Source organism: Mus pahari, chromosome 18 (genome assembly GCF_900095145.1).
Source record: "Mus pahari chromosome 18, PAHARI_EIJ_v1.1, whole genome shotgun sequence".
Classification (NCBI taxonomy): domain Eukaryota; kingdom Metazoa; phylum Chordata; class Mammalia; order Rodentia; family Muridae; genus Mus; species Mus pahari.
The window spans coordinates 14,158,109-14,172,622 of NC_034607.1; the positions used below are offsets into that span (position 1 = coordinate 14,158,109).

At 51.6% G+C, this 14,514-nt stretch overlaps 1 protein-coding gene across 1 annotated transcript in view; it reads right to left on the reverse strand.

The window, feature by feature from the left end:
* The window catches only part of Ptk7 (protein tyrosine kinase 7 (inactive)), a 65,174-nt gene that overhangs the window by 26,848 nt on the left and 23,812 nt on the right, over positions 1–14,514 (reverse strand). Inside the window, exon 2 of the mRNA XM_021217749.1 lies at positions 549–836. Coding sequence (XP_021073408.1) covers positions 549–836 — 288 coding nt within the window. The remainder of the gene's footprint in view (positions 1–548; positions 837–14,514) is intronic.

Consider the following 14,514-nt stretch of genomic DNA (forward strand, 5'->3'; position numbering starts at 1 on the left):
ACACACACACACACACACACACACACACACACACACACACACGAGTACCGTGAAGCCGCAGCCGAGGCTGTGGGTCCAGACACAGAGCACACACCCTGTCCCTGGTGGGTCAAATTTAATACACGCCAAGGACTTCAATGTAAGCCTCCAGTAGATAAAAGGGACAGAGACTCCAAGCAATAGGGGAGGGTGGGAAAGACGGACGGTACTCTGTCTGTGGTAATAGTATGTGCTCAGCATGTATGGGACTCTAGGTCCAATCTACAGCAAAGAAAAGGGAAGGGAGGGTTTGGAAGGGTGGGTGAGAGGGAAGGGGAGAGGACAGGGTGAGGAAGAAGATGCGAGGATGGTAGAAAAGTGAGGAGGGAAAGAAGGAGCATTAGGAGCCTCCTAACGTCCTCTCATCCACACAGCAGCACCACAAATGAACTCTATCTGACCCATTCAACTGGCAGCAGGAGCAACTGAGGCAGAGGCTCCCAGGCCTCAGCTGCTAAGGCTGAAGGCTGCACCACCAGGGACAGCACCCTCCCTCCACTGGCTCTCACATTTGATGTTGAAGGAGGCATTGGTACTTCGGGCTTCCTCTCCAGTGACGTTATCCCGAGCCACACACTGGAAAGCGCCAGAATCCTGAAGCCGGTCCACAGCTGCGAAACTCAGGCTGCTGCCCTGGGCAAACCGTCGCTCCGTGTCCTGGACAGGCACCCCATTGAGCAACCAGTACACGTGCACCGGGTCCGGAGCCTCCACTTCACAACGGAGCAGCGCCCGGCGCCCTTGAAGGGCATCCTGGGAGGATGGCTCCTTGATAAAGACGATAGCGGCTTGGGCACCTGCGGACGCAGATGTGGGAGGAGCAGGGTCAGGAGGAGCTGATGCCTCCGCCCTAACACAGAGGGGGAAACGGGGCACGACCACGGCTGGTCAATAAACACAGGCACCACTGCGTTGGATGCTCTGCAGAATCCAGACAAGAATGTCCCCTGGTCAAGGAGCCTTGAGCTCTGAGGATTGGACGGACAAATATACAAGATATGTCTGTGGCTATGTATATGCCAAGTGGATGGTGTGGAAAGCTGGAGCCTGTAAGTAAGTAAGGGAGCTCTGGGGGCTGGGTGGGGCTGATCGTACCCGGCTTCCCAAAGACAAGGGCCCCAGACCTACAAGACCGGAGGATCCTAGGTCCTGATGGGGACCAGGGGACAGGAAAAGTAACGCAACCCTCCCTTGCCTACCCCAGAGGGAAGGCACAGAATAAAGTTTGATCTTGACTTGAGCTTCATGGGAAAATGGCAACTCAGCCAGAGAACCCTAGAGTACCAGCCACGTAGGCAGCCGTGGCTCTGGAGCCCATCCACGGCGCTCTGCAGCCTCTGAGACGTTACCCTCTCACCGGAGAAGCCGAAGTTCTCTAGACACAAAAGCTATGGCCAAGATGTACTGAGGTCACCCTGATGTCTGGTCTATCAAGCCGCAGATCTGTACTTAGAGCTTCCTGCACACGGTCACTCAGCTTTAGTCCCAACCAGGGGGACAACTATGAACAAGGAGCCTCCACCCACGCAACCAGAGACAGAACCAGGGCCAGGGGCAACCAGGGCAAAGCACGCACCTGTGCTGAGCAGATGGGCTAGGCGGGGCAGGGCAGGGCCGGGCATGCGGGGAGCATCGTTACGGCAGTGTCGCAAGTAGGCTTTGTTCCTGCCATGTGGGTGCCTGGCAGAGTCCCGGAACCACCGGGAGGGCGGGCTTAAACGTGGAAGACATGTTCCCAGCCACTAGGAAGAAGTCGCGGGAGAGCAGTCACAGCCCAGCCAGCACTCCCTAAGGACCCTAGAGATGAGGTTTGGTTCTTCAGGCCTGAGTCTCTGCCTTCTCAGAGTTGATGTCAATACAAGTCGTAGGATCTAACAGGGCTAGGTGCAGATGAGGGGCTACTCTGAAACCAGTCTATCTTCTAACCTTCCCAAAGGCCCACCACCCCTAACACAAAACATTCAGGGAGCTGGAAGTGTCCCCAAAGCACCCTTCTTTCTTCTCAATGGGGTCCCGTTGGTTCTCTGTGCAAGCCAATTCTCTACCGTGCAGGGTGATCCCACCCACTGTGCCAGTTAACAAACATGCCTTCGGGCACCTTGGTTACTGTGCCAACGCAGACACTCCCCATCCATTTCTAAATACTCCACAGGGGTGTGGCCCTGTCCCCACTAGACATCATGGTACAAACCCTTTGCAGTACGGAACTGCAAACTAGGCCCAGAAATACGAAGGAATAACTAAAGGTCAGACAACTCACATGTTACTACGCCATGACCATAACCTAAAGAAGCCAGCCCCTCATCCTACGTTCTTCCTAGCCCGGCCCTGGAAACATCTGATCCTACCAGGGCGAGTCAGTTTCCTCAAGTCAGGCAGTGTGGCAGACAGGCCTCCCGCAGACAATACCAGGCTCACAAAGACACTCAGAGAACAATGGATGACCTGAAGAAAACTTCATGTCTAGGGCAGGCTTGGCACCAAGACACACTTGCTCACTTCTGCCTGTGGCCAGGAGAATCAGCTCTACCCCACGGTCCTCTGTAAATGCAGTTCACCAAAATCTTGGGACCCTCAACCCAGAACTCCAGGATGTTCACCAAAGAGCAGAGACATCGCCTATCATCTGTCGTAGGTGACAGTCAGGGGGGTTCTACTTGCTGCTTTGCTGCTTAGAATAGTATGAACACAGTCGAACCCAAGATTGTAAACTCGCTTAAAACACAGGAGTCTTTCTTTTTTTTTTTTTTTTTTTTTGGTTTTTTGAGACAGGGTTTCTCTGTATAGCCCTGGCTGTCCTGGAACTCACTTTGTAGACCAGGCTGTCCTCGAACTCAGAAATCCACCTGCCTCTGCCTCCCGAGTGCTGGGATTAAAGGTGTGTGCCACCATGCCCGGCTAAAACACATGAGTCTTTAAAAACAACAACAACAACAACAACAACAACAAAAAGTGTACGAGTATGCATCCACATGTGCACAGGTACGGAGAGGTCAGAGGTCAACCTCAGGTACCACTCCGTTTTGTGTCCCGAGACAGGGTCCCTCACTCATCTGGAACTTAGCACGTAGGCCAGGCTGTCTGGCCGACGAGCCCCACGGGAGCCTTCTGTCTTATGCCCCTCTGGTACTCGGTTCTAAGCACACGCCACCACACCTGGATTTTTACGTGGGCTCTGGGGACTGAACTCAGGTCCTCTGTAGGCAGATTGCCCAGCTGAGGATAATCTGTTAGAGTTGGGTTCTCTCCTTCCACCATATGGGTTTCAGGAATTGAACTTGGGTTCTTCACCAGGTGTGATGGTAAGGGCCAGAGGTTTAACCACCTCACTGCTTAAGCGGATGAGAAAAAAATTTGGGGTGGGGTGGGGTGGGGGTGGGCAACTTGATTGCATGTGTGGGTTTTTATTTTTCCTTAAAGGCTTATTTTATTTTTCAGGACGTATGTGTGTTCAGCTTCAGACAGATCCAAGTCTGATCCTGTCACGCTCCATGTTCTTCCCACAGCAAGATCTTGTGAGCCACAATGCAGCCCTGTGTGTGTGAAATGCCTTGACCGGAATTCACCTTTGGTAAGAGGCAACCTACTGTTAAGCCCAGGAACTCTCTTCCTGCACAAGGATCCAACTCCTCAGAACGTGAGACAACTCTCCTCACGCCGAAGCGCTGGGAGGTGCCAAAGCCTAGACGGAAGAGAAATCACCCCCGGAGAGCAGAGAACAACCAGATGGTGGGTGGGAAGACGGACTAGGCCCTGAGGGTGCAGGAGCCCCAGACCACCTGCTGCAGAGATCTGAAAAGAGCCTACGTAACTCGGAGGGACACAGCTGGGGGGGGCACCCCCAGCTTTCCACATCCCCTCCTGGGGCCAGGGCTATGCTCCTCTAGAGTTGTGACCAGGGCCGCAGCATTCCCAGACTGCCACTCAGAGCCCCCGCCATCCCGCACCCCATGACGTGACCCGGGAAACATCAAAGCCGGGCCTCCCGGGGGGCCTCTGTCCTGACGTCAGCTCACAGCAGGTCCTAGTTAGTGCCTGGCTGGGGTACACTAAGATGTTTCCAAAGCCAGCAGAAAGGAGCCTCCGGGCTTCTCAGAGCCCCTGCTCAGTGGCCCCCACATTTGCTCAGAAGGCAGTGGGAATGTGTCCGGGCTGCCAACCTGCATGGCTTGGTGTAAACATTGCTCCATCGATGTTTCAGGGAACCGGAACCGGAGAGTCCCTGGCAGTGATGCCAGACCCCAGGAGCCCTTAGCTGTGTGCAGAGGCGGTTTTGGGGGGCTAAGGTGATACCTATCTCAAGGTGGTGCCTTTCTCGTCCTTACCGCTAACTAGAGGGATGGCCTCCGGTCTGTGGTCTGAGAAAGGCCTTCTCCGAACTCGGGTCTCCCAAAGCTGCGCTGCCTCTCTTCACTTGGCCCTGTGGAGCTGCAGCACAGCAACCTACTACGTAACAGCAGCTTGCCTGCCACCAAGCAGCCCTGCCCAGGTATAATCTGGGGGTGCCGAGACACCAGGCTGACCAGGGGCTAAGTATCCGAGGTCCACATCCACCAGGGAACATGCAGAAAGGGAGCCGGTGGGTAGGAGCTTTGCCTGTGGGCACGAGCAGCCCAAGAATCTCCTTAGCAACAAGATGCAGGCAGAGCCATCTCTCTACCACACAGAAACCCCAGCTTGAGCTTCAAACACCTCATGAAGACGTTTTTCTGCGCCTTACCTACTACTACACAGACACTTGTATGACTGTACCTCTAATCCTTCTATAAAAAAGATTTATTTATTTTATTTTATGTATGTGAGGACACTGTAGCTGTACTGATCATTGTGAGTGGCTGTTGGGAATTGAATTTTAGGACCTCGGCTCGATCTGGTCAACCCCCGCTCGCTGCGGTCGGCTCCACTCACTCTGGTCAACCCCACTTGCTCAGTCCCTGCTTGCTGTGGCCCTAAGATTTATTTATTATTATACATAAATAAGTACACTGTAGCTGTCTTCAGAGACCCCAGAAGAGGGCGTCAGATCTCATTATGGATGGTTGTGGGCCACCATGTGGTTGCTGGGATTTGAACTTGGGACTTTTGGAAGAGCAGTTAGTGCTCTTACCGGCTGAGGAGCCATCTCACCAGCCCAGCCCCTAGTCCTAGCCTCTTTTAAAAAAAAAAAGCCAGGGCTGGAGAGACGGCTCAGTGGTTAAGAGCACTGACTGCTCTTCCAGAGGTCCTGAGTTCAAATCCCGGCAACCACATGATGGCTCACAACCATCTGTAATGGGATCAGACGCCCTCTTCTGGTGTGTCTGAAGAGAGTGACAGTGTACTCACATTAAACAAACAAACAAATAAATCTTAAAAAAAAAAAAAGTCTCATCTCAAAAAGAAAAGAAAAGGGCAGCCTGCTCTATGCCCGACACTCAAGCACACCTGATACACAACCCTGATCTAACACCCAAGCCCTGGTTGCTCTCTGGGCTCCAGACCCACCCAGTCTGTATGCACAGTGTGTGCTTATACATTTGTGTCAACACAGTCGCTATATGGAAGGAACAGCAAACAGTTTGGTTTGGGGGACTTTGTTTTGTGGTACTGGGGTTCAAGCTCCAGGCCTTGTACATGCCGAAGCTAAAGTGCTCTCCCACGGAATTACACACCCAGCCCTTGGCGTGTGCACGAGGGTACACCTCGAAAAGCGGTCTCGCGATGTTGCCATGGCTGGCCTGGAGCTTGCTCTGTAGATCAGGCTGACCTCTAGCTAACGGAGATCCGTCTGTCTCAGCCCTCTGAGACAGACGGATAAATGAGTGCTTCAGAAAACCTGGCGTCGTGAGTCCTTGCTCTTGACCAACAGGGGTCTTACTTACCTTGAACTTGAGACCCTCCTGCCTCTGCCTTCCAAGTACTGAGATCACACAAACATGCCCCGCCCCCGCCAAGCCAACAGGAAGCTTTCCCTCGGCTTTCACTCCGGTTCTCCGTAATTCTGGCTAATTCATTGCACTTCGCAATCCACTTCAGCTGCCCATCTCTCAAGGGTGAACCCTCTGACCTGTGTGGGGGAGGGGGGATGCCTCCAGGACCCGTACAGGGCTCAGAACCTACATAATGTAACTAAAGAAGTCTAATTCCTCCATCTCCCTCTTGTAAGACCCCACCCACCCTTTGGACTGAGCCCCTGCAACTCTAGTGACGGAGCTGTACCTTGCCAGCCCAAGCCTCCCAGGTACAGGCTCCGGGACGCCACAGGGCATTTTACATGGTAGTGTATGTTCAAAAGCGGGACTGTATTACCTCCTCTCTACCCGAGAGCCGCCAGTCATACATACCTGGCTAAGCCTTGCACACCACAGCTCAAGACTAAACTGCCAGTTGCAGGGTTCAAATCCTCAACTTCGGGTAACCCCTGGAACCTGGACCTGAGTGGATCTCGCTGGAGCAGTACCAACAGAGATGAGCCACCGTGTGCCAGGTTTCCGTACCACTTCTGGAGCAACACTAAGGCACAGGCCGAGACAAGTAGTCTTCACCTTGTGACGCACAAATGTTCCAGGTAAGAGAGCAGCCGGGCTCCTGTCCCACAAAAAGACAGTCCCCAACACAAGACTCTCCACGTGGAAACTTCAGTTCTCTTCTCTTTATCATTTATTTATGTGTCTGTGTCTGTTTTGAGTTAGGCAGCATGTGTTATAGGTGACCTTGGGGACCAGAAGAGGGCATCAGATCCCCTGGACTTGGAGTTATTCATGGCCATGAGGAATGTGGGTCCTGGGAACCGAACCCAGGTCCTTGCAAGAGCAGCGAGCAGTCCTAACTGCTCAGCGACCACTCCAGCCCCCTTTGTCATTCTTCCTTGAGGCTGGCTTTCATGCAGCCTATGGTGGCCTGCTATACAGTGGAGAATGGCCTTGAACTTCCAACTCTCTTGCCTGCTAGGACTATAGGCAAGTTGATCGGGGTGTTGGGAAGCAACCCTGGTCCTTTGGAAAAGCAACCAGCGGTTTCAACTGCTGAGCCACCTTTCCAGGATTAACGTCTGAGGAGGACACCTCTGCCTCTGTGGGAACAACTCTCGGGGATGAACAGCAAGCCCAGTCTCCTCCCAGCTCCCCCAGGCTGTTTGTTATCTGTGCCTCCGGGTTGAGAAATCCTTTCCCACCCACTCTACGGACGCGTGTAGTTCATCACCGACAGGTCTAAGGATAAGCATGTGTGTCTGTCACCATGTGGATCCAAGTAGAGAGTTGAGGCTTAAGGGCTCCAAAGCCACTGGCCACACCATAGGTCTGACACCTCCCAGTCTTCTATAGGCAGGGTTGGACCCGACAGATGTGCTTCCCCCCCAAACATCTGTGCGTGTCTTCATGGGAGCAGCCAAGTCTCAACTCAGAGCAAAGTGGTGTTCGTGAAAAAGAAACATGGCGCGGGGAGACCTGGGTTCTAGTCCGCCGAGAACATAACCCGAGCCGACCACCCCTGCCCAGGCTCAGGGACATAACTCTGAATTAATTAGCTCCAAGGATGCTGGGAAGCACTGGCGTCTCAGAGGCTCCGCTCTCCAGACCATGTCCCTACCCCACTCTCCAGGCCCTGTCCCCACCCCAGCCTGCAGCTGCGCACAGTTGGCTCTCGTTTGGAAAATGTGGGGCCAGGCCTTGGAGGAATTGTTTGTGACCGTCTCCACACGGCAGGTGCACTGGGCCTGAGGCAGCTGGGGGCACAGTGGAGGGGGAAATCTACCTTCGCTGTGACCCTCCCTCTCCTGAGCTTAGCCTCCTGATGAGATTCTCTCCTGCGCCTCCATGCCACGGAGGCCACGTGCCACGGTGGAGGGCTGACACTTGTCTGCGTGGAGATGCCTCTGTGCCCCTCCTGGTGACTAGGACACTAGGAAAAATACCCCATGAGCATGTGTGGCAGTGGTTCTCACCCTCCCTGAGGCTACGACCCTTAACTATAGTTCCTCACATTGTGGTGACCACCCCCCCAAACCATAACATTATTTTTGTTGCTATTTCATATCTGTAATTTTTTTGTTTTTCATATCTGCAATTTTGCTACTGTTATGAATTGTAATATGTTTCCCAATGGTCTTAAGAGAGCCCCATGAAACAGTCGTTTGACCCCTCCAGGCTGGGCTGAGAACTGTCACGTGACTGAAATAGGGTTCTAGATTTACTTTCATTTGAGACAGCCAAATTTAATTTTCCTCTATGGGCCAGACTTTCTGGTTTGGAAGATGGGAGCCTTGAACATATTTCTACACCACCCCCAGCTCACTTGAGGCTATTTAAATTTAACTTAATGTGAAATGACATCCAAGTGAGCTGGAGAGACAGCTCAACAGTTAAGTACTAGCTGCTCTTCTAGAGGACCCAGCACTCACATCAGGTGGCCTACAACCATCTTTTGTGGGATCTGAAGATCTCTGAACCCTTTGGGCACCTATGATATACATAAAATCATCACACACACACACACACACACACCACCACACCACACCAATTCTTAAAATAATAAAAAGGAAAGTCGGGCGTGGCAGCAAATGTCTTTAATCCCAGCACTTGGGAGGCAGAGGCAGGTGGATTTCTGAGTTCGAGGCCAGCCTGGTTTACAGAGTGAGTTCCAGGACAGCCAGGGCTACACAGAGAAACCCTGTCTCGAAAAACCAAAAAATAAAAAAATAAAAATAAATAAAAAATAAAAAGAACAAGAAATAAAGTTAAAATTTCTCTTCCTCAGGCTCTGTCCACTGGCCACATTTGAGGTACACAGGAGTCACATAACAGCTGTCAGTCACCATACTGAACGGAACTGAGAGCAGCTCCACCCTGGAAGAGTCCCACTGTGGCACCACCTGCCCACCTCTTGCCAGGCTCTGTAAGATGCTATGCTATTTCTGAGCCATGGAATTCTCAACACTGGTCAGCAGTATTTATTTTTGCATCTATTTGTATGTGATACGGGGTGTGTGTGTGTGTGTGTGTGTGTGTGTGTGTGTATGGTGTATCTGTGTGTGTGTGAGATGTGTGTATCTGTGGCGTCTAGTGTATGTTGTGTGTGTGTGGTGTGTGTGTATCTGTGGTGTCTAGTGTATGGTGTGTGTGTGTGTGTNTGTGGTGTCTAGTGTATGGTGTGTGTGTGTGTGTGTGTGTGTGCGGTGTGTCTGATGTGTGTGTAGTGTGTACATGTGCGTGTGTGCTTCTCAATCACTCTCTACCTTATGTATTGAGGTGGACTCTCTCACTTGAACAGAGAACTGCTTCGGCGTGTCTAGCTAGCCAGCTTGCCTCCCGTGCACTGGGATTAGAGGCGGTGGCCACGCCTATCTCCCAATTCAGTACGTTCTGGAGATCTCGAGTCTGGTCCTCACCCTCATATGGCAGGGTTTTGCCCACTGAGCCAACCCCAGCCCCTCAGCACACGCTTATAGACACCTGGAGTTAGGGCGTCTTCATCAACGACAGAGTAAGTACCGTCCCTGGGCTCTCGGACCTACGTTCTTCCCATGATGTCACCAGGAAAGCAAGAGCTTCCTTTCTTCTTTCTGTCCACGAATCCCCTGTCCATACCCCTCCCCACAACTGTTCTGTTGGGTTTTATATAAATCCTTTTGTCTGATTGTAGCATTCTAAAATATGATAGTTGATCTACAGGTAAGTATTTTTGAAAGATTTTTTTGTTTTATTTTTAGCTATGTTTATGTGTGTGGGTGCAGATACTTATGGAAGCCAGAAGAGGGCGTCAGATAGCCTTGAAGCTGGAGTTAGGTGACAGGCATCTAACACAGGAGCTAGGAACTGAACTCAGGGCCTCCGTAAATCAGTCAGTGCTCCTAAAAGTTGGGCCAACTTCTCAACCTTGAAACAAGTTTGTTTTTGTTTAGATTTACATTGGTGTTTTGTGTGAGAGTACTGTATCCCCTGTAACTGGAATTACTGACAGTTGTGAACTGTCATGTGGATGCTGGGATTTGAACCCGGGGCCTTTGGAAGAGCAGCCAGTGTTCTTAACTGTTGAGCCATCTCTCCAGCCCCTAGACGGGTATTTTTAACTTATGTAGACTGTCTTACATTGGGTCTTCTGTACTTTGGCTCTGACTCCCATTTCCATTGTTTTGAAGCTCCCCTCCTGTGGCTGCATCCACACCCTACTGTCCCCCTCAAGTGATGAATGGACTGTTGGGTTTGGGCAAGAGAAGCAAAAAAAAAAAAAAAAAAAAAAAAAAAAACACATTCATTTTTAGAGAGATGAAGAGATGCCTCTGTAGTTAAAGAGGGCATGCTGCTCCTCCAAAGGACCCAAGTTCAGTGCCCAGCACCCACATCAAGCTGCTCCAGGAAATCTGATGCCTCCTCTATCTCTATAGGCACCTGTACACAGACACACAGACACACAGACACACAGACACACACACACACACACACACACACACACACACACACACACCATAGCTCATCTTAAGACTGTAGCTGTCTTCAGACACTCCAGAAGAGGGCATCAGATCCCATTACAGACGGTTGTGAGCCACCGTGTGGTTGCTAGAAATTGAACACAGGACCTCTGGAAGAGCAGCCAGTGCTCTTAACCGCTGAGCCATCCCTCCAATGCAATACAAATCATTGTTTTGAAGCCAGGTGATGGTAGTTCACACCTTTAACCCCCAGCACTAAGGAGGCAGAAGCAGGTAGAGTTTGAGGCCAGCCTGATCTACAGAGCAAGTTCCAAGACAGCCAGGGCTACACAGAGAAACCCTGTCTAGAAAACAAACATTTTTTTTTTTTTTTTAAGTAGGTAGTTGAGCACAGGTGTCCACAACCTGAATTTCAATCTTTACAACATACCTTCCTCCTTACATGCAGAGGATCTCCTGTTTCCATCAACTGTCTGGGTATCCTCGGGGCCCCCCACACCCCAGCCTGTGTCTGGGTATCCTCGGGGGCCCCCACAACCCAGCCTGTGTCTGCGTATCCTCGGGGGGCCTCCCACGCTCCAGCCTGTGTCTGCGTATCCTCGGGGCCCCCCCATGCCACAGCCTGTGTCTGCGTATCCTCGGGGGGCCCCCCACACCCTAGCCCTGCCTCTTCTGCTCTCCATCCTCTATGCTGGACCTCAGCTGGCTTCAAAGGGACGCGAGCATCATTAAGTCTCCTATTTTTATATTTAGAAATGTTCTGCAAACCACTTCCCGAGCAGCCAAGGCAGTGGAATGTGAGGAAATGGCTTTGCTATGTCATGATGTGGAAGGCCTGTGGCAAGCGGCATCTGCCACGTGGCCGGGACGTGCTGTGATGTCAAACATATGTGCAGGAGGCCGAGGCGCCCCTCAGCAGCTGGGCTGTCCTTTAGAGGTAGGGTCCAGGAGTCGGGGCCACACTCAGCCCGCCTTCCTTCCCACCTGTCTTTACCAACAGCTGCTTCTGGGCCAGCCCTTTTCTGCAGGCAGTGGTCTTGGGGGGCGCTCCCCCCCAAAACCTAAAAGGTCAGGACAAGCTGGGACACAAAGGGAAGAATGCAGATTGAAGGGAAAACAAAAACAAACAAAAAACAAAAACGAGGCCGCTTGGAAGTGATGGTTTGAGGCAAGGTTATTAGATTCCTGGCCCCCAGGACTGTGGGTGAGGGTCCTGGGGTGGGGCGGGTGGGCAGAGGTAGGATGGTGCGTGGAACCCTTGCCCCGTGCCACCAAACACTGTCTTCTCTGTCACTTCTGATTCCACGGGCCTGGGAAATGCTGACAAATGTACAGGAGACGTGGGCAGAGCCTTGCACTGTGTCGTAAATGCAGCCATGCCTTCTGCTCAGCTCCCACTGACAGGAGGTCCTGCCCTCCCATACAGGACTTGAGGGGGCATCTGGGGCCTGGATGGGCCAGCTGCGTGATCACAGTCAAGCCATCGGACTTCTTCAGACACTTCGTGGCTCTTCATAGATGTCACCATACTGCTGACGTTACAAAACTCTTAACCACATTACAAATGACTTGGGTTTTCCTTTTTGTTGTTTTTGTTTCTTTTGTTCTCTCTGCATTGCTAGGGATTAAACCTCACAGTCTTGTGCATGCCGAGCCAACACTTGACCACTCACTAGGCTGGAGCAATGGCTTCACGGGTAGGCCACTGGCTGCTCTTGCAGAGAAACCAGGTTCCCTTCTCAGCACCCGCATGGAGGCTCACCACCATCCTTGAACTCATTCCAGTTCCAGGGGATCCAGTGTGCTCTTGTTTTAAATGTGTATTTAGGTGTCTGTGTGTTTGTATGTAATGTGAGCGCAGGTGCCCACAGAGGCCAGCAGAGGGCGTCAAACTCCTGGAGCCGGAGTAGCTGTCAGCTGTGAGCCACTGACGTGGGAGCTGGGAACAGACGTCAGTGCCTCTAAAGGAACAGCAGTGCCCTTAACCACTGGGCCATCTCTGTGGCATCTCACTACTCTACTTAAAAAGAAAAAAGTTCTGGACTTGATGCCCAGCTTCTGACACACAGACACAGATACACGGACACACAGTGACACGTTTCCCCCTCAAAAGCAACACTTTAAAACTTATCATTTAGGCCTGGAGAGATGGCTCAGAGGTTAAGAGCACTGACTGCTCTTCCAGAGGCCCTGAGTTCAATTCCCAGCAACCGCATGGTGGCTCACAACCATCTGTAATGGGATCGGATGCCCTCTTCTAGTGTGTCTGAAGACAGCAATGGTGTACTCACATTCATAAAATAAATAATAAGCTTTAAAATATTTATATTACCAAGTCTGATGACCTGAGCTCAATTCCCGGAATCCGCATAGTTGAATAAAATGTAGTTATTTCCCCCGACCCCCCACCCCAAAATATATATCATTTAGAAAATGCATTCTGGGCTAAAGATGGCAGAATAAGGATTTCAATTTCTAAATCAATAACAACAGATGAAAAAAATCAACCGAAGAAGGAATAGAAACAACTCCTTAAAATTATTTTTAAAAGTTCCGAAAACATCCAGCTCACAGCCAGACGTCTTTGATCCAGGAAGGCCTACCCTGGCCACAAACACCAGAAAATGGAACATGCACGCACACATGCGTGCACATGCATAAATCTGCATGCACACATGCACACACAGCCCAAGGGAAAAAGAGCTCTTCGGAGTGGCTGAAAGACCTAAGGTTTATTCTGTGCCATTCTGCCAGCTTGTAAGCTGGGGTCTGGGAGGCTTGGTGGTCTAGCTCACATAAGTGTCCCCCCGGTTCTTAGAGGGTTGCCTAACAGAACTGCAAAGCCAGGAATGAGGGGCAGAGACAGAGAAGAGACAAGTGGGGACGGGGACTGGGGGGCTGAGAGGAACTTGCAGACAACAGAGCTGAGAGAGGGGACAGAAAAACTCAGAAACTGGAAGAGGAAAGGCTAAAGAAAAAAATGGGACCAGAAGAGGGAGTGCAGGGGACCAATAGACAGAAAGGCACAGACAGGGGTGAAGTGAAAGACAAACACAAAGACGGATGACAGATGAGAGAGACACAGGAACCAGAGAGACAAGAGCAGACGTGAGCACACATATGGAAGGCTTCCTGTGTCTGTAGCATTGGCCCCAGACCCCAGCTAACCCTACTACCTGCCCCTGCAGATCTGACCTGGGTCTCCAGGAAGGGAACTCTGCAGAATGACCCAAACTGTCACTGGTCATAGGCCCCCAGGGTCTGCTCGGAGCAAAGGCATATCATGAAGGTGATGGCTTTGTGCAGAGAGGAAACAGGGGGTGGTGGTGGAGGGGAGGGGTTACACACCTGTGCAAGATTCAGGACGTTTATAATGGACAGCCCTCAATTTAGAGGCTCCTGGTAAATAATTCATCAGGAAGAGTACAGTGCCTTCCCCAGCCTCATCCATTATTCAACATCAGAAATGCGCCATGTTGTAAAGGCTTCCTGACATCTAAAAATGGTCTGAGCCATTAGGCCAGAGTGAGAGGACAGACAGCAGGCCAATTTCTACCCAACTTTTCCAGAACCCCTGACCCAGCAGTCCTGCGGCTTGGGGACCTTACTAACTGCTCCTCTAAGTCACAGCAGCTGCTCAGGGTGGCGCGGGGCCTGTAGTCCCAGTTACTGGGAAGGTGAGGCAGGAGGATCACATTCAAGGCCAGCGAGGGTCAAATAGCAAGTTTGAGAGATCAGCTAGGCAACTAAGCAGGATTCTGGCTCAACCTGCAGTTGAGAAAAATCTGGGCCCTGGGGATGGAGAGAAAGCTTAGTGGTAAGAGCATGGGATGGATGCTCTTCCAGAGGACCTGCATCTGACTCAGCACCCACACGGTGGCCGCTCACCACTGTCGCTCACTCCAGCTCCAGGGGACCAGCGCCTCCTCGGGCATACATGGTTCACGGAACATACATGCAGGCAAAATTGTCATACTCAGAGAAAATTCAAAATGAAATAAGCAAGCCGGGCGTGGTGGCGCACGTCTTTAATCCCAGCACTTGGGAGGCAGAGGCAGGCAGATTTC